At 52.6% G+C, this 27,854-nt stretch overlaps 1 protein-coding gene across 1 annotated transcript; it reads right to left on the bottom strand.

Moving 5' to 3' along the window:
- Nucleotides 1-724: 724 nt before the first annotated feature.
- NUAK2 (NUAK family kinase 2) lies at nucleotides 725-17,506 on the bottom strand. The gene is made up of 7 exons (XM_065891391.1): nucleotides 17,234-17,506; nucleotides 8,400-8,520; nucleotides 5,614-5,765; nucleotides 5,194-5,259; nucleotides 3,161-3,280; nucleotides 2,473-2,605; nucleotides 725-1,788 (listed from the first exon to the last, which is right to left on the bottom strand). The coding sequence occupies exons 1-7, from the start codon at nucleotides 17,477-17,479 to the stop codon at nucleotides 725-727; spliced, it is 1,902 nt and encodes a 633-aa protein (XP_065747463.1). The 5' UTR covers nucleotides 17,480-17,506.
- Between the last annotated feature and the right edge of the window lie 10,348 nt (nucleotides 17,507-27,854).

The raw sequence follows: 27,854 nt of genomic DNA, 5'->3' as shown, positions 1-27,854 counted from the left end.
TGGAGGCTAGAGAAGTTCAGAGTCTTTGAGGTCCAAGGTGGGGTCCAGGGGCATCCAGGCCCCTTGAGATGATGTCCAATAGCAGCCCGAGCCTTTTCAAGTCTTTTAGATTCATAGCAGCGACTCCAGGAGGCTTGGGCCAGGTTTGGAGGATGCGAAAGGGGAGAGAACCTTTGAGGAAACAGAGGCTGTGTTCTCTTCTGCTCAGATAAATAAGGAAGGGCACACTCTAGAAGACCATTCCCAGGACACCCCAGGCACATTAGGGGGTTGCCACACTCCAGTTTGAGTGGTTGGTGGAGATGGGAATGTGTATGTGAACTTAAAGAGTTTCCATCCCCACCTTGGCAGGACGGCACCATGCACAAAACTTACTCTTTATAGGAGCTGGGTGCTGGGAGCGCTCTTTCTGGCTCTCTGCGGCCCTACTATGTGTACAAGAAACAGGCAACCTGGACTCAGCCTTGGGCCTTCCTCTCTACTTCTCTACTCGTTTCCCCTCTACTACCTTCTTGGTTCCATGCGGCTGAAGACATTGAACCCTCAGTACACTTCATTTGCCCACTTCCCACATCCAGCCCTCCCCAGGGCTCAATTGCAAACCATCCCAGCCTTCTGGGCTGGGATGCTGGTCCTGGGAGGCAGGGAAGAAGGCAGTTTCCCCTCAGCATGCAGCCAGCTGCATCTTAGAGCCAGCCGGGATGGGGCAACACCCCCCCCACCTTCAGCTGAGCTTTGAGCAGACCCCCAGTGCCTGTTGGGAGGCCTCTGTCACCTCCTGGCAGTCCATCAGGGAAAAGCAGCTGTCCCCCAGGGGGTCCTGCCGCCAGCACCTCAGGGCCCTGTTTCCAGGGCCCTCTGAGGGGGGCTCCTCAAGCCCCACGAGGTTGTCCACAGACACACAGCCCCGCAGTGGGGGCTCAGGGAGCCGTTCGGGCAAGTCCAGCTGGTCAAAGGACTCAGAGGACAGGATGCTGTCCTCACTCACTGCCCCCGTGGGGCGGCTGGCCCGGGCTGGAGGGTGAGGTGGAGCCAGTTCATCCAAAGAACCAAAAGCGGTGTGGGCTGTGAGCTCCAGGGCTGTGTGGGAGAACTTGCTGTTGTGTTTGAGGATGCCCTTGCGATGGAGCAGCAGCCCTGAGGTTTGCGGGGGCGTGTGCCCCATGGCATCCCCACTTACAAACACATCCCCTGCATCCAAGAGCTCCCCAGACTCACTGGGTTCAGGAGAGGAGTAGTAGCCGGATTCCCGCTGGCGAGACTTCTTGAGGATGCCCTTCTTGGGGAGCGGGGGGGCAACCTGTCCTGGGCTCACAGGGACGGGGCCAAGCTCAGGGCCCTCCCTTGCCCCTTCCGAGGAGGTCGATGCCTTCTTCTTGAGAATGCTTTTCGGCAGCTTGAGGTTGCCCTTGCCAGGGCGAGGGGAGGCGTCAGCAGCTGGGTCCCCCTGGAGAGTCTGGGCCATGTCATTCTCTCTGCGGGACTTCTTGAGCGAATGCTGGCGCTCCAGGCCAGGGGCGAGACTCCCGCCTCCCGGAGCATGCTGCTTGAAGAAGCTGCAGACCTTGGCCCCGTTCTCCAGGAGGGGGCGGGAGGACCGCCGGAGCCAGTCAGCCACGGAGGCCCGGCCAGAGTCGCTGCCGGTGCGCCTTCCCTCGTGCACAGCTTCCTGCTCCCCGACACGGGTGGCATAGCCCCAGTTTACCCACCAGTGACTGGCCACATCCTCCAGGGTGGCCCGGCGGGTAGGGTTCACCATTAATAGCCACCGGATCAGACCACAGGCATCTAAAAGAAGAAGAAGGGTTTCAGATCCATAGCCATTAGCGTGGGCACCCACAGTCCCCCTCACTGGCTTACCCCCCCCCATTTGTGCTAAGACACTGCTCACTCCTGTGTCAGATATGCCACTCCCACCTAGGGCTCCATACACGCTGCAGCCCAGGCCGGCCCCCCAGTCTCCAGCTTCCCTGGATTGACTGTCGGATTTCCTCTTCCATCCCACCACCCCTCAGGACCACAGCCATGTTTATGTGTTAGTGTGTATCCTCCTTTGCTCCACTGACATGCAACCCTCTGAGGGTAGGGACTGTTCAAGAGTAAACCAAGGTCCTCACACCTTTCTTCTTGCCTTACACATCGTACGTGAAAGGACAAAAAGACTTCTAAGGACAAGGACAAAAGCAGTAGGAAATGAGACAATTGTAGCAAAGAGGATCTAAGCTAGACCTTAGGAAGCACTTTCCAAATATGATAAAGCTTGCCCATAAAGGAAGGAAGGAGCTATCTCTTCCTTCCTCAGAGGTCACAGACATAGGAGGCAAAGAGATGACAGCAGGAGCTGAGGTGGAAGGTACACTCCATCCACAGTGGGCCGCCCTCTTCACTTTACTGTCACTGTTTAACTGCTGCCTAAGGAATGAGCAAAGGACACCCAGCACCTAGATGAGAACACCTACACCTCTCACTCACCAGAGGGTTTAGGCGGCTGCCGGTAGGCCCCATTGCTGATCTGTTTCACCAGCGTCTTATGGTCCTGCCCATCAAAGGGCATGGAGCCATGCACCAGGATGTACAGGAGAACACCGAGGGACCAGCTGTCCACCTGAGGGAGAGAGAGGATCAGCCAGGACCTCCTCATGCCACAGGCTACAGGGCTTCCAGCCTCACCTTCATTCAGTACCATGGGGAAAAGGGAGCCCATGTTGGAGAACCCAGCGCCCAGTGTATCTGAGGACCACCTCCTTCTAGTACCCAGGGGCAGAGAGGGTGACGCTGCAGAAGGGACTGAGGTTCACGGAGAGCTGCTGTCATTTGCCTCCCCTTGGGAGGAGCAGCCACAAACACAAGATCAGTGACGAGGTCATCCCTTCTGGGCCAGGAGTGGTGGTTGTGACAGATACCATCCCTCCAGGGAGGCGGGCTGGGGGCTGGGAAAGGAAATGGGAATGTGGAAGGTGAGGGGCACAGAACCAGACTGGGGGTCAGAAGACTTCAGCTCTTGTTCCAGTTTTGCCACTCCCGCTAGAGACCCGGCCACACACTACTTTGGTGGGGAAGTGAGTTTTGTGATCTGAGAAAGGGAATAACTAGAAAAGTAGCGCATCCCTCTCCCAGGATCTAAGCTGAGGCAGGCTGGCGGAGGAGTCCAGACACTTACCTCTGGGCCCGTGTAGGGCTTCCCGTTGACGATTTCGGGCGAGGCATAGAGGGGGCTCCCACAGAATGTCTGCAGGAACTTGCCTTGGTGGTAGAGGTTGGAGAGGCCAAAGTCAGCGATCTGCAGAATTGGGTCAAACACAGGCAGGGGTCACACCAAGGCCTGTGTTGTTCTATAGCTCCTGGTCTGCCCCCCGCCAGACCCCGGGGAAACCCAGGCCCTAGCAGCAGGAAAGGGTGCCCATGACCCCTACCCCATACCGGGCACCACCAACACAGCTCAGGCCCTGGAAGAAAGAGCCCTTTGGAGGTTGTGTCAATGAGGAAAGCGTAGGTAGAGGTGTCGGGGAGCTCCAGGGTCCTCATTGTTCCCCAGGCCCCTTTGCTCACGCTGTACTCTACTCCAGGGATGCTCTCTCTGCCTACACACATCCTCCTGACCCAGCAAGCCCACCTCCTCCAGGAAGCCTTCCATTGCCCTGAGATCTCCTCCTCCCATGAAGCCCTACAATTTGCAGTGGCTCACAGTAGCCCCTGCTTGTCAGTTCCGTCTCCTCATACTGCCACATCAATACGCTTCCCATGTTGACCTCCTGTCCCCACCCCTCCTGCAACTCCTAGCACAGCTGTGACCCATGGGTGGGACTAATGGCCACTTATTGACTGAAGGAAGGATCTACCAGTTGGAGGGGGACAGACAATGTCTCATGCCAATGCCATGAACCTCAGAAGCAAGCTACCCCATGACTTGGGCTTGGGCTGCCCTTCCCAGCAAAGAATGCATCTCTCTGCCCACACCCGGGCAGGAACGTGGTGGCGGGACTGGGGTCAGCCCAGTATAGCTGAGAAGCGGTACTGAAGGAAGAACAAAGATTACGGTCATGGTTATAGCCCAGTAGAAGGGATCTTCTTACAGGACTTCCTGAGCCCTCTGATATTGAGGGTTTGAGGGGCCCCAAGCCCATCTTCTCATTCCTCAGAAAGACCCTTTCACCAGCTATCCTCAGACAAAGGCTGAGGCCAATGCCCTTTTGCTCCCAACCTCTTCATCCCCAGCAGAGGGTCATGTGTGCCCAGGGTGGGGAGAAGTTGTTTATGAACTCTGGCTCCTTCATCTATGGGTTTTATTGGCCTCCTATCAAGCAGTTACCAGTTGAAGCCTATAACGAGGCAGATGACTGGTGCAGATGGGAAAGTTCGTGCCTGCCTGGGTTGTGTGCATTTATTGGCTCTGGCTTCTCCCTCCCTGGTCAGCATCAAAGAGAGCCCCACCTACTCCGGGAACTGGTAAGGAAAATGAACTCAGTGCCAGGGCGCCTCGGGGCACAGGTCAGGGGCCACTGGGGAAAGGACTATGCTCTGGGTTCGGGAAGATTCTGAGGAGGGTCCGACTGCAGGGTCAGAGCCCTTCCAGGTATCCGCAGGAGCCAGCCCTTGCCGTCTCCCCTTCCAGCCCCAAGACCCGAGTTTATCACATTGACCTGAACTTCTCAGGCCTAAATTTAACTACTTAGACACGGGAATTCAGCAGCTGCAGAAAGCAGGAAGCTGGCTCTGGAGTGCTTGCTGTGGTGAAAGGTGCTAAAGGGCTGCCTAACTGCGGCAGATTGAAGTGTGCATGCGTGCGTGCACGTGCGTGCACGCAGGTGGGGAGAACTCAGGCCATGGCCTCTCCGTGCCAGTCCCAAGGCTGTGAGCAGAAGCCAACCTTAGATCTAGACTCCTTCAGCCTTGTGACGTCAAGAGCACTGGTCAGGGAGTCAGAAGACTCTGGTTCTAGCTGAGGCTCAGCCACTTGCTAGCCATGGGACCTTACGCAAATCACTGCTTATCGTAAGGCCTCAGCTTTCAATCCATAGAATGAGGTACTGAAACGGATGATGGCTAAGGTCCTTATCAGTACCCATATAAGAGTCTGAGCTTTGCTCAACTCCTTCTGGAACCCCCTAGGGGCTTAGAGATGCTTGGCAAGGGACAGTGCAGACAGGCTGGGGAGGGGTAGGGAAGCAGCTTTAGACAAGAAGTGAGGCTCACCTTGATATTTCCATTGGCATCTAAGAGGATGTTCTCCAGCTTGAGATCCCGGTGGACAACCCTGTTCTGAAAGAGGGAGGGAGGAGGGTCAGGGGAAGGCCACCAGGGAGGGAAGGACATGAGGACCTGGTCTGGACAGTGAGGGAAACACAAAGGGGGCCGCGTGGGGGTGAGCACAGGTAGGCTGGGAGGCCCATCTTTACTGGTACATACTACAACAAATCATGGTCCTTCCAACCCCAGCCAAGAGACTTGAAGCCAGAGACACCAACATTCCCTAGGCTGAGTCCAGAATTGAGCCTTGCCTCTTTCGATCTCCCTGTGTGATCCTGGACCAGTCATGGAATCTCTCTGGTGAAACCAGCCCCCGAGCCCCAGGGACCACCCCCTCAGCACAGGGCTGAGGCAGGTGCCGCTCACCTGGTGGCAGTAGTGCACGGCGGAGACAATCTGCCGGAAGAAATGCCGGGCTTCGCGCTCGCTGAGCCGCTGCCGTTCACTGACGTAGTCGTATAGGTCACCCCGGCTGGCGTACTCCATGACGATCACGATCTTGCTGCTGTTCTCAAACACTGGGGCAGAGCAAGGCAGGAATGTCAGGCCCCTCCAGAGTGCACTGCTCCCCACCAGGGAACACGGATCACTCCCAGGCCCCCAAACCAGACAGGACCTCCCACCAGAGACATCTGCTAATGAGGCAGGACAGTGCCCTTTGATGCTCCCAACACCTTCCAGTAGCAACGGATTAAGGCCAAGGGAACGGGCTCACCCTCCCTTTCCTTGGAAGTTCAGGCTTCCGAGGATTCTTAACACCACCCTGCAAATTCTGAGACATCACTGGATGAGAATGAAAAACCAGGCTCTCTGGTTCAGTACTTTTTTGCCTCGTGACCTTGGGCAAATCTCTTCTAGATACATCAGTAAGAACGTAGGTTTGGGATTTGAATCCTGCCCCCATCATTTACTAGCTGGGTGACCACGGCAAGTTAATTCAATCAGTGTGCCTCAGTTTCCTCATTTGAAGAGGGATAATGATAGCAACGTCACAGAGCTGGGGCGAGGAATAGATAAAGGTTAGTCACAGCTCTCAGGCTGGCGGAGCAAGCTGGTGTGGGCTCTGACATACAAGCAAGGCACTCAATAGACTGGACCTACTGTTATATTTATTATCAGCATCCTCATGCATAAACTTGAAAAATAATGCCCATAATAATGCCTGACTTGAGGATCAGAAGAGGAACAAAAGTATGAAAGCGCTTTGTAAACTGTAAAGTGCCACGGAGAGCTGAGATATTGATCACCCTTAACATCTTTGACTTCCCGTCCAGAATATCCAGGCTGGGGCTTTGTACATAGAAACGATCAATGAATATTTGGTAATTAATTGACTGGCTGGGCTCCTGGCAGCCAGCCTACTCCAGCTGGCTCATCTCCATGTGAGGAAGGGGCCCTATTGCCACCTCAGGCCTTGTCTTGCCTCCTGGAAAAGTAGGGAATGGCTGGTTCACCAAACTGGCCCTTCAGCAGGGTGTGTATCAAAACATGTGTCTGTGATATTGCATCTTTGCGTCAAACGAGTCCTATGAGTTTGGCTTGCTCAGCCAGCCCCAGAGAGATTACTGTCTAGCCTGTGAGAAGGAGCTAAGAGAGGAGGCTTCTCCCAAGAAGAGTCCCAGCTCCCAGGCAGTTGGATACATGGTCAGGAGGACTGTGCTTTTTCCTAGGGGAACACAGTGGCCCAGAATGCTGGGGGGTGCCTAGCTGAGGCTCCACCTCTGTGGTTCTCCACATCTCTGCAGGATGTGTGCAAACTTTGTGCCGTAAAATTGGGGGTCAGGAGCCAGCCAGGGCACATTCTGGAGAGAAGCTATGTTAGAAGTCAGTTCCCAGGACTGCAGCCTTCCCCCGCCCCAGTCCATATCTCTTGAAGTCTGTGGATGGGGATGGATGTGGGGGAGGTCTACCAGATACACAGTAACTATGACACCCCAACATTTGCTGAATCTGAAGGTGCAGTAAGTAGCAGCTACATCCTAAGCTTCAGAGCTCAGTTCCCAGACCTAGCTGTAGATAATGGGTGCGGGGAAGAATTCACACACACACACACACACACACAATCACCAAGCTTAGCCTGGCTTAACCAATACTCTGTCATCTGCCCACTCCTCCCTGGGGGAAATAAACAGAGAAACAAGTAGCCTTCCAGCCACCTGCTAGGGCTCATGGGAAAGGCTCAGGCTTAGGGCTCAGGCCCTAAGTCTTCCTCTGAACAGAACTTAAGAGAGGAGACCCCTCTTTCTTCCTATCAGGAATATTCAGACTGAGGGCAAAGTCACAGGCTCCCTTTCCGCCTTCCTGCTGTTCCTGCCGTTCCTCACTTCCTGTCTAACTGATATTATGTAAAGGCTGGAAGCAGACAGGTGTGTGTGGGAGGCTGCTCCCCCTCTTTCCCTCATCACCCTCTCTTGCTCACTTTGTTGTCTGGGTCACAGGGAACAGGGCAGCTGGAGTGGAAAGCCAGCACCGATGTCAGAGCAAGAGGAGGCTTCAAGAGACGAGGAGAAGTAGAAGCCAGCCCCATGGCGGGAATGATTCAGAGGACAGGAGGTCTGGCTCCTGTATATGAAGACAAACAGCACCCACACACCTGAGACGCGTGCAGGTCCCCGTATGTTTCAGCCTCCCCCAGATTGCTAAGGATCTCATTGGTCTGGGGAGACAGTGTTCCAGTACGGAAAACCTAAGAACAAAAACGCCTACAATCTGTGGAGTTCCTCCCATGAGCGGAGCACTTGGTGACATTTAATTTGAATTTTTTTTTTTGGCAGTGCCACAGGGCATGCGGGATCTTAGTTCCCTGACCAGGGATCAAACCCGTGCCCTCTGAGGTGGAAGCACAGGGTCCTAACCACTGGATCGCCAAGGAATTCCCTGGTGACATTTAATTTGATCTTTGCAACAACCCTGTGATGTAGGTGGGATTATCCCATTTTACAAATGAGGAACTGAGGCCCAGAGACTAAATTAAATTAGTTGCCCAAAGTCATATAGCTGAGTTTCAAATCCAGCTTTTGCCCAAGCCTAAAGCCTGTGTCTTTTTTACCTCTGTGTCATCTGTTCCAACTGGACACACACACACACACACACACGTACACACACACACACACACACACACACACACAGCTTCAAATGCTCCGCCTCTGTACCTTCGTGGATGGCAATGACGTGGGGGTGGTTGAGCGATGACATGATCTCAGTCTCTCGCCGAATGTGCATCAGATCTTGCTCGTCTTTGATTTTGTCTTTCTGGATCAACTTGATGGCCACCTGGGAGCAGAGAATGCAGGAGAGTGAGGAGAAAGGTCTGGCAGGTAAAGGCGTCCCTGAGGACACTCTGGGAGCCCTGACCCTGGTGATCTGCCTACAGCTGCTACAGAGGCCACAGCGTGCACCCAGAGAAGCCTCTCCATCCTTCACTGGGGCGGGCGGCAGAGAGGCTGGAGGGAACCTTTTATGTTACATATGCTTTACCATACACAAACAAATCACCCAAAAAAGTTATGAAAAAAATGCTAGTCTCTTCGGTCTAGGTAAGTAATGTCTCTCCCCCAGCAACAAACAAACAACTAGACAGTTAAACAGAGACCTCTGGGCTTTGCTATCTTGTCTGTAAAGGTGAAAATGCCATTTAAGGATTAAACTCTCTGGCTGGTACATGTGGTGGGTTCAGGAAGGGTGGAGGGAGGCAAGAGGAAGTGGAGAATGAACTGCCAAGAAGCAGCTTAAGCAAAGCTCTTAGAGACTGAGGCATCTTGCCCCCTTCTCCGTTCTACCGCACTGAGCAGCGATGGTGACAGAGTACCAACAGCGCATGCAGTGTGTGGGGAAGACACCGCGTGGTGAGTCAGGGGACCTGGGCCCTCCAGGCTCTGTTGCTGTGCTCATGGGCAAGGCCCAGGCTGGACTAAGATGTCTGGGGTGCTTTCCTGCTTTGACTCTGTGAAATGACCATATAAATGCCCCGGGGCCCTCGGAGGCTACAATGCTGGCATCAGGTGCTGGGCGGGTATGGGGTGGGGTGTCACAGGGCTGGTCAGTTCCTGACAAGTCCTGTCCAAAGACACAAATGGTAAATAAAAGACTTCCCCTTCACAGGAGCCGGGCAAGTTATGAGAAATCCCGAGGCACAGGCTGAGGAAAACAGCTCCTCGTTCATTTCCCAGGAGGGTTCGCCTCCCCTCAAGGTTCAAAAGGAGGTGGAAAAAAGGGAACCCAGAGCCCAAGGGGTGGGGCCTCTAATCCCCCTTTCACAGGGCTCTGGAGGCAGACAAAGGCTTCCGGCTCCGCTGCGGACCGCGGGCCTCGGGCCTCTGTCCCCCTCAGACAAGAATGCGGAACAGCCGTAATCCTGTAAGAGGAGCAGCTCACAATGCCCTGGGCCTGGTCACCCCGGCAACAGGCCAGGGATGGCGTGCCCTCCACCCCGCTCCTCCCCTGGAGCTGCATCCATGAAAGAGGGGAGGCCCGGCTCTCTCGCCCTCCCAGAGCAGGGCAGGGAGGACAATGGCAGCAGGAGGGACGGTCACCATGGAGTCTCCTGCCCAAGCCCCTGGAGGGGCCCACGCTGCAGCTGCAGGGGCCGGGCTGCACCTCAGGCGCTCTCTTCACGCCCCCCACCCCTTCTGCTCCAAACCACCCCAATGAGCTAAGCAGAAAAATCCCTGGCTTAGAATTGCCCAGGGGGTGGGGATGGGGGGAAGGGGCTTAAATCCTCCTCCAACCAGCCTGGAGCTTGGTTCCTGAACACCTCACCTCTCCATACCCTTTTTCTCTCCCTGAAGGGGAGACTTTATGGACTAGTTCTTTTCTCTCTGAATTCTTTGTTTTAAAAATCAGGCAATACAGTGAAGCTTCAAGACAGCTCTCGTTGCTCCTAATTCCAACCCACTAGAGCCATTAAAGTCTCTCCTACATAGAAACTCCAGAGCTGCAACTGTCTTGATATATCAGATAATGTTCTAATAATTTTTCAGTTATGAATTATCACTGCAGAAAAGAATTATGGTCTTAAAACTGCAAAAAATGAACTCTAGGTACAAATGAAAGAGAGTTGTCGCTTGTACATGAGGACACACCAATCCAGTGGCAACTAAACATGTTTGCCAAGACTTTAAAGGTTATGATGATTATAAATATGAACATAAATGCCCGCACTGAAACGTAATTGCATTACTTGGTGGTGGGGCTCAGGGCAGGCTACCCCAGACTGTCACTTTGGCATGTGGATGATTTTGAGCTGAAGACAATGAAGGCCCAGCAGACTTCAAGAAGAGCTTTTTATCCCTCCCTTAACTGCATTAAAGAATTTAGATAGGAGGCTTGTACCAGAGAGAGCGCTATTAGCAGAGATAACTTTTTTCATCAGGAAGACTTATCTGCATGGCCCAGCAAACATTTATCTACCAAGCATTCGCTCTTCCCATCTTTCTGTGAATTGCCTTCCTCCCCTTTCAAATGCCAGACCCCTACCCCCTTCTCCTTAGCTCAGGATGGCAGGTAAGCCTCAGTTGCCTGACTGCTGGGGAGCCACATATTTGGGGGGGGGTTCCTGTACATGTGAAATTAAATTTGTTTTTCTCCTGTTGAAAAAAAAAAAATCAGACAATAGATAAAATGCCATGAGCTCTTCAGATAAAGGCCCATAAAACTGAATTAATAGATAGCAAAAAAAAAAAAAAAAATCACATGTAAATCACATACCTAGATAATGAAACAAATATCTGAGAGCTTAAGATACACACATATGCAAAAACTAGGCATATCTTGGATGTACAATTGTACACACACAAACATATACAATGAGATAAATCATCGTGGGCTAGGGAGCAGAGCTCTAAAGAAGACAAGGCCTAAAAGAAATAAGGTTTCAAAAACATAAAGGGCTCTGAGGGGTGCTAGAAGGAGTCCCTGCATGGGTAGAGGGTGTACAAGTTGAATCCTGAGATCTCTTTCTTTCAACTCTGGAAGTCTACTGTTTAAAATCAGAATTGTTGATCCTTAGTGGACAGTTGTCCTCCTGCAAGTTCATGCTCTGGCCTCATGGGGTGAGGTCAAGGACCCCCCAGCGCCCCCCCCCACCCCCGCATTGTCTATATTAGGTCTTAGGAGACCACAGCTTGGCTGGCACTTCCCAGGAAAGAAACAACTTAGGTCATCATGCCTCCACCAGTCCCCAAGCAGGTGACAGACAAGAAGAGCCATGTATCACTGCCATGGTGGGGCTGGGCCACTGTTCCCCCATCTATCCTAGTCCCACTGGACAGACCTCAACTGTTTACTGGTGAACACAAATCACAAATAAATATTTATTGGTTAAGTCATTGGGCTGATCCCTGACTGATGGGACCAGTGCCCAGATAAGACTTTCTGCCCTTTTTCCAAGGCATGGGTGGAGAGTCAGCCATGTTTATGAGAACTCATTTTGAGGGACCTTTGTTCTCATCTGCAATATAGTTGAGCAACCATTCGAATATAGTGACTAGAGGAAAGGAAGAGAAAAGCAATCGCTGAATGGATCACCCAGAGGTAGGAAGGCCACCTCCCTGGGGACAATCCTGGGTCATCCCGTATAATTATTAACAGTGCCCCTTTTACTCCGCAAAGTATTCGAGTTGAGATGTTATATTATGCGGCCACCCTACTCAGAGGGGGCGGGAAACAGAGGCACAACAATGACAGTATAAATGTGAACACCCGATAGGTGGAGGGGTGTCAAGAGCCCAGGTATCTAGTCTTTATTTGCCCCTTTGGAGCTACATAACTCGAGACAAGTCACTTAAATGATCCTGTTAACTGGCCTGGCTAGTTTCAATGTCCTCATCTGAAAACTAAAAGGACATTTATCCTCCAAACATTTGCTGAATGCCTACTACGTGCCTGGCGCTATGGTAGGTGCCTGGCGCTATGGTAGGTGTTGGGGATTCAGACAAAAATTGGATAGCCCCTGCGCCAAGGCCCTTGGTCCAGTCTAGTGTGATGGACATGACGGTTGAGATCCCTGGCTGCCCAGGGGCTCCAGGAGCACTGGAGAGCTTCCTTCGCCTGGAGGAGCAGGGCAAATCACCCCTGGGGGAAAACTCTGTTTTAGATCTTGAAGGAAGAGTGGGGTTTGCCAAGCCGAGGTGGGCAGGCCTTTGAGGGGGGCAGTGCAACAAGGGCATTCCAGGCAGAGAGAAAGTTTTGAGCACAGGCCAGAAAGAAAGGAAAGGAACTATACACGAATTTGCACATTAGGATCTCTAAGCTCCCTTCCAAACTCTAGCATTCTCTGCTGAGCTTCTTCAGAAATGGGTCACGTGCTACTACGCCAGGAAGGTGCTAACCAAGGATTGTTATAATAGGTTTATTCAGAGGCCCCATGCTATATCTATGTTTACCTGCCTGAGCAAAATTCCTACTGATACAGGCCTCTGTGGCCCTGCATGCTGGAAAGGCAGCAGAGCTAGCTCCTTATCCCATTTTGTAAATGGCAAACACAAAAGTCCAGAAAGGTGACTCTTCCGAGGTTCCTCAACATATCAAGGCTGTCAGGACCCAAGATGGAGGGGTGTTGCCTGGAGAAGCCACCACCTCAGAAGACAAAAGTTCCTTGCAGATGCTCTGCCCTGCCTCCAGCTCCCTGCCTCCTACCCCTGGAGAAGGGAATGCCCCACACCCTGCCATGGGCCAGGTTGTGCAGTACCACCAGCCACCCTCATCCCACTTACAGATATACAAAGACGTTGGAGAGATTGGCGCTGGGGCTCAATTGGTTAAACACTGCCTTCTCTCCTCCCAGTCCCCACAGGAACTCAGATCAAGAATAATCTGGGGCTTCCCTGGTGGCGCAGTGGTTGAGAGTCCACCTGCCAATGCAGGGGACACGGGTTCGTGTCCCGGTCCAGGAAGATCCCACATGCCGCGGAGCGGCTGGGCCCGTGAGCCATGGCTGCTGAGCCTGCGTGTCTGGAGCCTTGCTCCACAACGGGAGAGGCCACAACAGTGAGAGGCCCGCGTACGGCAAAAAAAAAAAAAAAAAGAATAATCTGGATTCAGGAGAGGATGGCAGAAAGGTCTTAGAAAAAGAAGATCTAGAGGTACTGGTTTCAGGTGCCGGGATAGAGGGTACAAGCTGGGCATCTCTGGTCATAGCTATCACCCAGAGTTGGAGCCAAGATCCTTGACTCCTTTTTGGCCTTTCACGGAGCAGCTGCCTCTGGGAGGTGGGGCAAGGAGCTGGAGGATGACCCATTTAGATAATGCAGGAGAGGTTGGGCTGGGCTGGCCAGGGCTGGCAGAGTGGGGATGGCTCACCATCCCACCCAGCCTGCCAGAGAACCAGGCTGGGAGCAGGAATGGGCTCCGAGGGGAGGCTGAGCTGCTTCCCCTAAACCCCATGCTGTGCCCACCCTTTCTTTGCCCACTCTGCCAGGCTGCCAGGCAAGGTGCTTCCCTGCCCAGCCCTCTTGTGTGGTTTGGCCAGAGCCCAAGGACAAGAGTCACCTGCAGCTGGAGTCTCCCTCCCTCCTGCTGAGCAGGCAGATGCAGGAGGAGCTGCGAGGGCAGCACCACACAGAAGAGGCCTCTGGCAGCTGGCCAGGCGGGAGCCCTTCTCTGGATCAGGGGCTAAAGGAGAGGCTGGGACTTTGAACGATGTAGAGACCAAAGGGCTTAGGGAAGCTGAGCACGAGCCATTCTCTTGCTCAGGGCAGGACAGACCCAGGGTGGGGTGGACTCTCCCTCCCCCAGGAGAGGGAGGGTAGGACCTCAACAAAGCCAGCCTTGCTGGGATAGTAACACTGTGTGTGTCAGCTACTGTGCTGAGCACTTTACATATATTATCTTATTTAATCCTATGAGGACCCCACGAGGTAGGAATTATTATAATCCCCACTTTACAGATGAGGAAACTGAGATACACAGAGGTCACACAGCTGGCAGGAAGGAGAGCCAGGATTTTGAATGCTTGCACCCTGATGCTGAGCTGAGCAGTCTTCCTGACGAAGTAGAATGTAGTGTAGCTCACCTGCTGTCAGTATGCATGGGGGTGGGGGCTGTTCCCAGTGACTCCTCCCACCCTCAGCGCGCCTGAAGCTCCGGGAAAGGCAGTCGGAGCTAGCTGTTGGAATGACAAAGCACACTGAGGCAAGCCTGGGCTCAGCCCAAAGCCAACTCCCAGTCCAGGACTCAGTATTGGTCATCTAGCACCTGGGGTGGTCAAGTCAGGAGCCTATGTTGCAGGCGTGCCACTAACCAGCCACAGGACATGTCACCTTCCCTCTCTGGGCCTCAGTGTCCCCATCTGTCAATGAAGGAATCAGACCATCTCAGTCATTTTCAAACATTTTGAAATCCCACGCAACAATCCAATATATGAGACAGAAGCACCCCTGCCCCAGATCACTGTCCCCTTGGACTCCCCTGTGCTCCTCATGGAGTAAAAATTCCATGCAGATCAACCTAAAGGCTTTGGGGGACGCCACCGTTCCAGGGACCCTAGCAGGTGTTTTTCTTTTTAGGGGAGGGGTGGTCAGGAGAGCTGTGAGAGTCAAAGGAGGAAATGCCATGTGGCTACCAGGAGTGTAGTCAGAGCTAGAAGATCCAGAGCAAATATTGGTTTTTCCTTTAGTGCCCTCCTGGAGGAGCCATTAGACCTGCTCCCCTGCCCCTCCCTCCGGACAATCCCATCTGGCCCCTGAGAATCCTATCCAGGCAGGGTGGGAATGCGAAATGTGGAGAGAAATTGAGATGGAAGTCACCCAGCGGGCTTTCCTCTGAACCCTCAGTTCACTTTGAGGGGAGGTTGTGGGCTGCTCCCACACCCCTCTCCCCCACTGAAGATCCTGAGGTACCAGGTTGGTCTCTCTTCAGGGAGAAGAGTGAAGAGACAGGAATGGGGGTGCGGTGGGGGGAGGATTCCTCTGCAGAATTTTGAGAAACCATTAGCAGCGCGTAGAGCTGCTCTCCAAGGAGGAGGGAGACCCTGAGCAAGAAGTACAGGGTGGTCTATGGATCAGGGAGCTTTAGGGCAGGTCCCACTCCTCCTGATATGGTCTCCCTGTATACAAGAGACATGAAGCCAGGGAGCACCTTCTGAATTCCCTCTGTTCTGATGTAACAAGAGCTGGAATCCCTGCCTACAGCCACTGAGGTTTGAAAACTGAAATCTGGTTTATCTCATTCCAGAATCAATGATCTCTCCTTTTCTCTCTTTCACACACACACACAGAGACACACATGCGGTGACCCAGGTCAAGAGCTTAATGGGATTTCTGAACTTCAATCTCAGTTTCCAGGCCACCCCAGTGCCCCCAATCCAGTCTGCCCCCCAAAAGAGGCACGAGCCACAAGCAGCTATTTTCCAGCTGAGCCCCTGACAAAGCCTGGGCCCAGCTGTCTCCAGCCTGGAGCCTCACCGGGCCCTCACACTTTATAGAAAGAGAAAGAAAAGGAAAGCCAGGAAGTACATGATTGCCCAATAGCTGTAACCTGGTAGCAGGCAACTGGGGACCGTGCCAGGTGTTAGCAGGAAAAACATACTCGGTCCTATTGATGAGGCCATAATCCATTCCCTTTCCCCAGCATCCACTCTCCTTCACCAATGAAATGACTTCTTGAATTTCAAACCAGCTACTGGCTGCAAAAGCAAACAGTCTGGGGAGGTAACTGCTACCATACCTGATAGGGCAGACCATGGCCACCCACGCAGGCACACACACATACATGCACATCTCGTAAACAGCACCCAACTGGATTTGGCAAAACAATCCCTAAACCACCTGCCCTAAAAGGCCTGTCAAAATACAGTGTATTTAGGGCCTTCCCTGGCGGTCCAGTGATTAAGGTTCTGCGATTCCACTGCAGGGGGCACAGGTCTGATCTGCGTCCTGATCCCACATGCCAAGCCTGCAGGGCGCAGCCGTCCCCCCAAATACAGGTTATTTGGCCCCATCCTACACCTTCAGAATAAAATCCTCTGGGTGTGGAACTAGAGAAGAAGTAGTTTAAACAAGCACTGAGGTGATCCCTATGCACATTAAACTCAAGTTTGGGGACCACTGTTAACTTTTGGCAAAACTGCTATCCCTTCGGGGCCAGCCTTTTCAAATATAAATACCAGTTCTCATGGCGGGTTCTATTGTCAGCAACAATTTAAATTCATATTTGTATCTCATTCAATCCTCATAGCAGCTGTGAGGAAGGCTCGGTTTTCTTCATTTTTGCAGAAGGGGAAACAGAGTACAGAGATAAAGTAAATTACACAAGGTCCCACAGATTACTACTACTATACACACACACACATCCCAAATTAACAGGACACATACCTGAAAAGGCCCCAAACCCAAAGGTATCTTGGGGCACAGTGGATCTTTCACCAGAGCCTAGTTTCACATTTACCAGAATTAAAAACCCATCATAATGAAACTCTGACTCAATCTTAGACCTGGAAAGGACCTAAATGTCAAACCCACCCGCGCCCCCCGGGAGGGGGTGATATCTCCACAGTATGCTGGGCTGCCAGACTATTAGAACTGAATTGAGGAACTGGACACTTCACTCACTTTTTCTTTCAACTACACACATTTACTAACCCCTTGCTAAGATCAGGTGCCTTCTACTTCCTCTCCCCATCCCACTCTATTGGATAGTCTTGTTACAAGCAAAATTCCACTTAAGTCTCATCGTCTTTAGGAAGCCTTCTCATCTCTGGACACCTTTCGTCCTCTATGCACCCCGCCTCACTTATTTGGCAATCATCACTTGCTGACCGGAGTTGGTGGGGTTCTCAGGTCCACGACCACTGTCCCTACAGCCATGGACAATTTCTACAGTGAACACTACCAGCACCCCATACACATACGCAACCTCAGCGCGGTAAAGACTGAATGCGGGCAAGTCCACCAAGCAAGGCACTAGCTCCCGGCCCACCCTCCATCACCCGCCGCCTGCGGCTAACTCCCGAGCCTGACCGGCTGGCGCCGCGAGAGGGAGCCGCACTCACCAGGCGCCCAGAGCTCTCCCGCGCCTTCTTCACCTTCCCGTAGGTCCCCTTGCCCAGGGTCTCCAGGAACTCGTAGCGGTGTCGCAGGTTGTGCTTGTGGTGGTGCCGCTTCACTGCCTGCTTCTTCATTAGGGGCTTGGGCGACTTGAGGAGCCCGTCGGCCAAAGGCCGAACGAGCTCCGCGGCCAGGGCAGCGGTGGCCGAGGGAGCCGGGCCGAGGCGCCGGGGGAAAGCCAAGGACTCCATGGCGAGCAGGTGAGCGAGGGCGGAGGAGGAATCGGCTCCGCAGAGAGAGCTAGAGCCCGGGTCGCCTGCCCACTCGCGGCGCGAGAATCCACAGCCGTACCAAAGCGCGCGACCAGGCGCCGAATTCCAAGTTGTTATAAACGCCCTGAACTAGAGGCTCTGGCCACACCCCCCGGCACCCATTGGCCTGATCGCCGGCTGCGCGTGACCAGGACCGCCAGCATTGGCTTGCCGGGTCCCTGGCTCCGCCTCCTCCCAGAGCGGCTGGGAAAGGTGTCAATGGAGCCCCGCCCACCTGGGCCCCCGAGGGTCAGGCAAGGGGGAATACCTTACGCCGGGGTCGGCTACGCGGGGCGGGGCGGAGATGTTGCGGGGGTGTTGAGGGGGGTTGGGTGAGTGGCGGCGGGGGTTGATACCACTGGGGTCCAGAAATTTTCAGGGTCTCTGGAACAGCTCTTGCCCCTGAGAGGCTCTTGGTCCTGGTTAGAGGCCCTGTTGTCTTTCCATTGTGCTGTTCTCATTTAGCAAGGGGCAACCTGACAGTACTAGAGGTCCCCAAAGTATTTCCCCATCCTGAGTAATTTGCTTCCCTCAAATCAAAATCTGTAAAGTCACTTGACCACTTCTTTAAGACTGTAAGGAGGAAGGAGGGATGGAATGGGATGGAGGCCGACTCTCAAGTTGGAGGGATAGGGGAGAGCTGTTTCAGGGTTCTGAATTCAACTGTCTTCAGTTGGATCAACCTTAATTGTATCCCAGAAATGCAGTTCTGGAAAGTTCTTACTTCTTCAGCAAATAAGGCTTCTAAATTTGAGTGGGTCCCTCAAGATGTGGTGGAATTTACAAAGCATTGGGAGGAGGTGGAGAGAAACAAAGGGAAACACTCATTCATTAAAAAATGTATTATACTCCTACTATGTAACTTGTGTCCCTAAACCTGTAAATAGCTGCCCACTCAAGTTTTCCTTTCTGTGATTTTGGAGCCAGGTAGGGCATGACATATGGGTTCATTTTTAAGGCCTGGAGCAGAATCCCCAGGTCCAGAATCCCCATACTGAGTGTCATTTAGAGTGAAATGAGAATATCCACAGGCTCTCCTGCTTCATCTAGATGTGGAGTGTAATGGGGAGAAAGGAACATTTCCCCTTGAGTCTTCATGGTAGCTCAATCCTGTGCCCAAGGCCACACAACTGGTGAGAAACTGGCAGAGCTGGGATTCAGAGGCCTCAGGAGGATGGTGCCTCCAGCTGTGTATTCAGGACATGCTGAAGATCAAGAAGGATGTGATCCCCAGTGACTGAAATTTATATTTAGTGTCTGCCCACTTTCCCACTTCCACTGATTCTTTCTATTGTGAGTTAGGGGTGGAGAATGGGGCCGTTGGCTTCCTTTATAGCTGGAGAAGATCCACTTATGCAGGAAACCAACACTGCTTCCCCAAATCTGGAGGATCACAGGAGGTGGTAGCCAGTTTGGCATTCTTCTCTCTGCCGGCCTCCCCTGGGTTATCTGTGAAAAGAGAATGAGGCCCAGGTGAAAGTTCCCCCCCCACCCCCGACTTCCTTTCCCCAATGAGATCTGCATCCATTCCTGGGGCCCAGGTAGCTGGGGCCATCTGGATAGATTAGGGCTCTCAAGAGGAAGCATGGGTAATATAAGATCAAGCACAGGGCTGAGTGTTAGGAGCCCTGAGTTCTAGTTCTGACTGACACCAATCATGTCTGTGGCCTTTTACCCCATCACTTAGTCATTCTACAAATACTGGTGCCCACTAGGTGCTGGCCTATGGATATGATGGTGCCAGGGTGGACATGGTCTCTGAGAGTTCTCAGTCTAGTGAGAAATAAGCAAATCCTAGACAGAGGAAGATGTGTACACAGTGGGGGAAGAACAGAATGCCCTTGGGGTATATAACAGGAGGGAGCCCCTAGCGCAGAGAGGAGGAGGTTGGTCTGGGTCAGTTTCCTGCAGACAGAGCTTTTTAAGCTGAGACCTGAAGGATGTGAGACAGTTAGCCAGATGAATCAATATTTTATCATAAGTATACAGATGAGCCTAAAATTCCCTTTCAAGCTTAATCAAGACTTCTATGAAATCTAGATTAGTCTAGACCTAATCTAGATTCCAGGTATCCCTAACACTTAGCCCACTGCTAGGCACAAAAAAGGCACTCAATAGATGCTTATGAACTAAAGGAATGCATGTACAGTGGAATTCAAAGGCTAAAGTGATTTCCCTCTGTTCCCAGCTGAACTGACTATTGCAGGGGTGGGGGGGTGGGGATTTGGGGTAGATCTCCCGTACCTCTTGGACCTTCCCCGCCCTCACTTCAGATTCCTTTGATCAGAATGTGAATCCCCATTTAGGGGGCAAGCCATGATAGCCAAAGTCTGCAGAGAAAAGAGATCTCAGTTCCAGTCAAGATGCAGCCTGCTGGCCTCTAAGGAACTACAAGAGAGGGCTTTAATGATGAATGGACACTGCTGCTGTCTGCCTACAGCAGACAGGCCAGGGAGGCAGACAAACAGACACAGAGCCGGAACAGCATACAACTCGGAAATGATCTTAACTGCTAAAACTCAATGCTCAGATTCCTTAAAGGGAGACCTGGTCTGTCTCAGAGTGAGAATGCCTGACAGAGAATCTGATTACGTCAGGGGACTTGGCTGCCGGCAGGTATTGGGGAATTCCTGGGTCATGTGCTCGGATGTGCCCAGGAATCTGGGCTGAGCTGAGCCATCTCAATCCTGCCTGCCCCACCAGCCAGTTGCGGGGTGTTGGGGGGAAGCCTACTATTGGTGATCACTGTGTGAGGGGCTCTGGGATTAACCATTTATTGAGCCTACTAGGTGCCTCACTGGGGAGACAGTTAGGAACAAATATCTGTGCCAGTTCTTGCACACTTCACAATCTGTGTGTGTCTGTGTGTGTCCAGACCAGCAGAAGAGGATGTTAATGTGGCTCAGAGTAAGGACTGCTGTGATGTGTGAAGTGCAGGGTGCTCGTGGGAGGGCAGGTGAGGGATACCAAGGCCACGCTTTGGGGTGTTTCTGCTGAAAAAGAAATACATCTAAGATGACTCTTGAGGGGCAACTAAGAATTAGCTCCCTGCTCTCAGGAAGTTTACAGTTTAGTAAGGGAAATAAGATAAATAAAGTACCATGTAATCCAAAGCAGGAAGTGGGAAGGCTGGGCTTCCCTGGTGGCGCAGTGGTTGGGGGTCCGCCTGCCGACGCAGGGGACACGGGTTCGTACCCCGGTCCGGGGGGATCCCACGTGCCGTGGAGCTGCTGGGCCCGTGAGCCATGGCCGCTGGGCCTGCGCGTCTGGAGACTGTGCTCCGCAACAGGGGAGGCCGCGACGGGGAGAGGCCCGCGTACACAGCACTGTAAGTCAACTATACTCCAATACAAATTTTTTAAAAGTAAAATAAAAGCTAAGCAGAAGGTTAGATAGGTGGTTTGGTCAGTAGCACAAATTTAGGGCACAAGAGACGCACTTAAATTCTTGAAGGAACTTCCCTGGTGGCGCAGTGGTTAAGAATCCTCCTGCCAATGTAAGGGACACAGGTTTGAGCCCTGGTCCGGGAAGATCCCACATGCCGCGGAGCAACTAAGCCCGTGTGCCACAACTACTGAGCCTGCACTCTAGAGCCCGTGAGCCACAACTACTGAATCCCGCACAATGAGAAACCCGCGCACCGCAACGAAGAGTAGCTACCCCCAACCCCCAGCTCGCCCCAACTAGAGAAAGTCCATGCACAGCAACGAAGACCCAATACAGCCAAAATTAAATAAATAAATAAATTTATTTTAAAAAATGCTTGAAGAAAATATGAAGGAAAAAATTTTATGAGTGTTAACCAAAAAATAAGCAACTTCTTGCAACTACCCTATGTCTGGTCTCATACCATAAATTTCACATCCCCATATCTACACTGTTAATCCAGTCTTTCCCTTGGAGAGATGAAAACAAACTATAATAAATTTAAACTATGTATGTATTAAAAAAAAAAAAAAGACAGGTACAAAATGCCACGTGGGGCTGAAAGGATGGGTCTTATTCTGGCTCAGGGGTTTGAGGGAGGGCCTCACAGGAGGCCAGTTGGACCTTGAAGGGAGGGTAAACTGTGATGAAAGACCTTCTGGGATGGGGTGGGGGTGGGGTAGGAGTGAGGGGAGATGCTGAAGGAGTAGTGGGGGCAAGAAAGTAGAGGGCCAGCTGAGCACTTTCTGGATCTGATGATCTGCAGGGGAGCTCCCAGGCCCTAGAGCATCTCCTGCCTTGGGATTTATCTCAGTATAGATGCCTGGGCCCCTGTTTCCTTTTCTCTGGAAAAAGGGCTGCTGCAGGCTAAAGGGCTCAGCTTACCACCTCTTTGCCTGAGACCTCAGCCATTATATTTCCCTTTCTCAGAGCTCTGAGCTACAGCCCTCAGTAACTGACACTCTCGGGTGGTGGACAATATGGCCTTGAAGGTGCTGACCTTTCTTCCTCAGGGGCTGGTGGAACTGCTTGGTTAGGAACCTACACGTTAGAAGTGGCCCTCCAAGATTGGGAGCCAGGCATCCGAAAACAGGATCGTGAATTCTGCAAGTCTCTGGCAAATTGAGATGCTTGACTCAATGCTGTCCTCTGCTGACCGAACTAAGCCTAGCAAGTTTTATGGGATGCCCGATGCTGTGACCACAAGTGGAGGTCAGCTTAGGCAATTTGTTCATTTAATGAGCAATTTGTTCATTTCATTCATTCATTCATTCAACAAATATGTGCTGAGCAACTACAATAATAGGTATAACGTTATCCGACATTTATTGAGCCAGTCCTGGTTCTAAGCATCTTAGATATAGTGTCATGTCCAAGACCACTCAGTCCTAGCTACGAGTAACACAGCTGGGAGGCAAACCCTGTCAGCCTTACATCACAACTCAAGTCCCTAAGAATCACATTGTCTTGTGGTGCCCACATGGGCTTCGGAAACACAAGACGGAACTGGTGAGCCGCTTACAATATAAATTTAGTAAGCCTTACCGGGAGTTTGGGGAATTTTGTGCTGCAGACGCTGAAAACAGTCCCCAAAGCTCTCAGTTACAATGGGAAATTGAATGTTATTCACGGGCCAGGCCTGAGAGGGATGTGACCAAGGAGAAGCTAGCTCTTCTCCCCAAGCCAGAGAGTTTGCACTGTCTCCCACCTGGAGCAGCAGGGAAATTACACACAGACGGACAGGAGTCACGAGTCCTGGGTTCCAGGGAATTCCCTGGTGGTCCAATGGTTAAGAGTCCTTGCTTTCACTGCCGAGGGCCCGGGTTCAGTCCCTGGTCGGGGAACCCCGCAAGTTGTGTGGTACAGCCAAAAAAAAAAAAAGGAGTCCTGGGTTCCACCTCCTCTTTCACCACTACCCACATTGTTGGTCATGGCCAAGGACTTTCTCTTTGGGGTGCAGTTTCCTCGTCTATAGAAAGGGATTTGGATAAATCAACTCTGAGTTGCATTTCAACTCTGCTGTAACTTCTCTGCAATGTTTAAGTAGGGACAAATTAGAAATCTCAGTCATGCCTGTTCTTTTGCCCACCTGGCAACTGATTCCCTCACTACAGGACACTCAGGAGCCCCATTCCTGCTCCCACCCCTGGCATGATGTTTTGGTTCAGGAGTTTGACACCCTGGGCTCCTGGCTCTGCTCTGCCACTAACTGACTATGACTATCCCTTATCTCTCGGCAACTCTCTGGATAAGAATTATTCTCTTTTGCACAGCTAACACACTTGCTGTGTGCTAGTCACCGTATGAATGAATTCAGTCCTCACCACAAGTCTATGAAATAGGTTCTAACATACGAGTATCCCCATTGCACAGATGAGGAAACTGAGACACAGAGAAATTAAATACCTGCCCATGTGGGGTTACAGAGCTGGCAAGTGGTGGAGCCAGATTGGAGCCTAGGCAATCTGGCTCCAGAAATAGCATTCTCAACCATCATACTTTGGCTTGGAGAGGATCCTTGATTTACCCAAGTCTCAAGTAGACTAAGCTCTCTAAGTCATAGTTCACTCAACATGAAGCGTGCCTCAGGACCCCTCCTGGGCTTGCTGTGGGACGAAACAAGATGTGAAGCTGTCAGACTGATGGTTTCTTCTCAGTCTGCTTGGGGTTTTGCTGGGCTCTGGTCCTCCCAAGTCTGCTCCCCCAACCCCCATTCTGGCTGAGACCGAAGTGTGTGTTTGTGTGGATGGGAGCTATGACAGCAAGGGGCTGTCCCCCTGAGCTACAGCTGATCTGATCTGGGACAAAGGACTGTTAAGATAAGTTCAGCGCTAGGAAGTGGTCATTGAAACCACCCAAGGCTGGAGCTCTGTGCTGGGGGAGGGAGGGAGCAGCCTCACTTGGGGGAGAAAAGGAAGGGCCTTTGAATTACTCTCACTGCTTGTTTTTTAATGCCAGACGAGGGTTCTTGCTGAGAGTTGGGAGGTGGGGTGGGTGGATATTTGTGTAGCTTTTAAGTCTAGGGCTTCTAGTCAGTACTTTGGAAAGGGGTCTCCTTACCTCACTGTTAACGGCAAAACAAAAAGAGCTCCTTTCTGCCCCTCACTTCTATGTTCATTCTCAGTCTCTGAGGTTGTGTAACTCCCATTGCTGTGGGGTGGGGATGTAGAGGGGCCGCCTATGCTTATGACTGGGACAAAAGCTTTCATGGGATTCCTCCACTGGGTACCCAGTCACCAAGTACTGTCCACCAGCTAACCCTGGTGTGTTGTTGCCATTAGTCATCTGAGATCCTTGATGGACTGAGATGGAGAATACGTAAATAAAAATAAACCCCTATCATTACAGTGGTCAATACTTTCATACCCACTGATCCTTCACTGACCCTGTGAAGTCAGGGCCTTGGGTTAGATTCTGGGGTACAAAGGCTGTTGATATAGGTGAAGAAGGGGGTACATGAGCCTCAGAATGGCAGTCAGATAATGGGTTTCCATACCGAGCTCTGCCCCTTGCTGGCCACATGACCTGGGGTGGGTGACTCAGTCCCTTCAGGCCTCAGTTCCTATTGGCCAAAGGAGATCCTGAATGTGGAGCCTCTTTGTAAACTGGAAAAGGCTCTCCAGCAGCTGGGGATTTATGGCTGTGCGCACTGTGGCTTAGAACTCAGTACTTTATACTCCATTTAAATGCTGCTCCCTTGAGGGGGCTGAGGTCTTCCTCCTCCTGGTCCTGCCTCCACAGCTGCCACCCTGCACTCAGGGAGGTCCAAAGAGGTCCAGGCAGGACCAGAAAGGACAGGGCATGGGAGGTATGCCCAGGAGGGACGAGGGAGGAAGGTCTGCCCAGTGCCGCCTCCCTGCCCATGCTTGGCTCCCACTGGCAACCTAAGCCCTTTGCCTCCCAAACTGATCCTGGAATGTAAACCCCTAGCCAAGCACATTCTTTAGCCAGGTCACCAGCTCCTGGCCCTTGGGAAGGGAAGCCAGCATTTCCCTTGGCCCTGAATGATGCTAGCACAATCTGGTGCGGGGGCTGCTACCACCAGCCTGGATTAATAGGCTGGCTGTCACCCAAAGTTTATGAAAAGCCCCATTCTGACCTATCACTCCTGTCAGAGCCCGGGGAGAAGGGGAGAGAGAACCCACCTCCTAAGCAGGGGGATTTGAAATACTGTTCATTTCTTGGCTCTGGTTCCTCATACCAGCCAGATGCGCTCACAGGAAGGGGGGCTTTGTAAAGGTTCCTCTCAAAGCTGGTGCTCTCTGGGCCCTTGGTTGTCTGACTTTCCTTCTGTTTGGTTGTTTGCTACGCATTTGTTCCATTCAGCCACTTATTACACATTTAGGCTCTGGTGCCCAGCGCAGTGATGCTCTAGGCATGAGGGTTAACGATCTCACCGTGTCCTGAGGAGCCCTGTGTGTATGGGGGTGAGGTGGGGGTACACAAGGAGGGGGTATTCTGCATTCTGCGGGGAGGGATGGGCTGGGGCGGGGTAGGGGGGGAGCGGCAGGGACAGGTTAGGGAACTGCCTGCTCCGGTGGTCTCCCACAAGCCACACTTGGCAGAGGTAAGGAGGGGGGGCTGGAAGGGCAGGACTTTCGTGAAGGGTCTTAGAAGTCAAGACGGAGGCTGGGAATCACCTGGAGGACCGGGGGAGCTGAGGGAGGGTGGTTCAGCTCTGTGAGGGTGTAGGCAGGTTTGCAGATGAGAACGGTTTCTGAAAGGGCAGAGGAATCCAGCCGCCATGTGGAGGGGGCCAGAGGTGTGGGACGAGGCGGTCGTTTTCCACCCACGGTTGAGCTGCCTTCCCCGAGGTGCTGGGACTTGAGTCTGAGGCAGAGTAAGACCAGTTTGGAAGGGCAGCTCCAATCCAGTCCTTTCTCCTACAGATGGGGACGCTGCATGTGGAGTGGGGAGCCTGGGAAAGGGATTTGTAAATTATTATTACCTTATAAACGTTTGTTTTTAAGAATGTGAATTGCTAAACTGAGATTAGGACCAAGGTCCATTGTCTGTTGAATGGGAGGCCGGTCGCCCCAAAGTTCTCCTTCTGGTCCTCCAGATAAGGCAGGCAAGGTGGGCCACCTTCTAGAGACAGTGAATGGGGCCTCAGGGGTCCCTCACCTCCTGGCACATCCACACCCCCCCTTCCGAGGCTGACCGAGGCTGGAGCCTGGACAGCCCGGTTAGTGCCCAAGCGGGTCAGAAGGCCACCAACCGCAAGCCCAGAGTTCCTCGCCCGCCCGGTCTCCACACTGCAGCAACGTGGAGGGTGCGGGGAGGGGGAGGCGGACCCCACGAGCCTGGGGGAGACAGAGTTCTCCCTGAACCACCTACAAAAGCCGCCACTTCTAAAGTGTCACCTCAGGCATCAAGTCTTCAGACACTTCCGGGCCTCCAGCCCCTCACCCCATTGACCTTCTGAGTCGTCTGCCAGATATTTCCTCTTCAGAGGAGGCAGGCGGCTGGGAGGTTTTGCATGAAAAAAAGAAAAGAAAAGTCTCAAGAGCCAGGAGAATTCAGTCTGGCTAAATTAGGAATGGGACTGGGGCACCAGGATCTTTTCCCCTGTCCTTTCCCTTCACCCATTCACTGTCTCAGTCCAGGTTTACCAAGTGCTGGCTGCGTGCAGGGCATGGACCAGGTGCTGAGCGCGTGAAGGTAAGCAGGGAAGCCACAAACGTTCCCCCACCCCCCACCCCGCCCCGTTTACGGAACTCGTGACAGCTTGGGGAAGCCACAGGACTCCTTTGGGTCTCGGTTTCCTCCCCTGTAAAATAGATGGATCCCGGTCTTTCCTAAGGTCCTAGGGAAATGAGGGTGCAAAGGTCCCCCTGGCTGTTGCAGCAAACTGTGCACGAGGTTCTGGAGGGGCCGGCAGTGTGGATGTCAAAGCAGTGGATGCTCCTGAGCTGGCAACTCACCGTCCACACTGAAGGGGTTCTGAGCCCGGGCACCTGCTCCCAGTGTGTGTACCAGAGTGTAAGCGTGAGGGGTATATGTGTGAGTGCGAGGCGTGCGTAAGAGCGTAAACATGTGCGTGAACGGGTGTGCACATGCGTGTGAAGTGCGTGTAAAAGTGTGGGGTGTATTTGAAGTGTGTGGGTATAAGAGTTTAAGGCACGTGTGTGAGCTATATTGTAAGGGTGTGAGGCAAGTGTGAAGCATAAGAGTGAGGTGTGTGAGTTGTGTATGTGAACATGAGTGATTATGTGAGTGTAAATCTGCGAGTGTACATGTAAGGTCTGTGTAAGAGTGAGGGGTATGTGGGTGTGTGAGGTGTGTGTGTGAACATGAAAGAGAGAGGGGAGGGGAAAGGGAGAGAGGGGAGGGGAAAGGGAGAGAGGGGAGGGGGAAGGGAGAGAGGGGAGGGGGAAGGGAGAGAGGGGAGGGGGAAGGGAGAGAGGGGAGGGGGAAGGGAGAGAGGTGAGTGTGTGTGTGTGAGCGTGTGTATGTTTGTGAGTGTGCTTATGTGCAGGGGTCAGGCTGGCTCAGAGCATGCTGGATGGAGTCGCAGGAAGTTTGTCTGGTATGAAATACCAACTGCACATAACCTGTAAAGGGGTCCATCACTCTTGGAAAGCGGGACACTTTGGCCTCTGGGCTGCGGACGGTGGTTTCTTGGTGCTCTGCTTCACGCCGTCAGGAACACGTGGGCTCTGGGGGTCCTTTGAACCAGGCACACACCTGCCTGGGGAGCTCAAATGAACTGGATATTTGGAAAAACACCCCACAGTTTAAATTATTAAAGGGTCACATCCTGAGGGAGAATGCAGACTCTACAAGAACGTAACACAGGGTACTCTAGAGACATTGTGCACTTGCAGCCAGCTGGCTCGCCGCCCTTTCCCAGAGATGGGCTCCTCCCCCCTACTCCCCACCCACTCCC

Source organism: Phocoena phocoena, chromosome 1 (genome assembly GCF_963924675.1).
Source record: "Phocoena phocoena chromosome 1, mPhoPho1.1, whole genome shotgun sequence".
In the NCBI taxonomy this organism is placed as follows: Eukaryota; Metazoa; Chordata; class Mammalia; order Artiodactyla; family Phocoenidae; genus Phocoena; species Phocoena phocoena.
The sequence above is the reverse complement of the archived record's forward strand: the minus strand, read 5'-3'. Positions and strand labels throughout refer to the sequence as shown.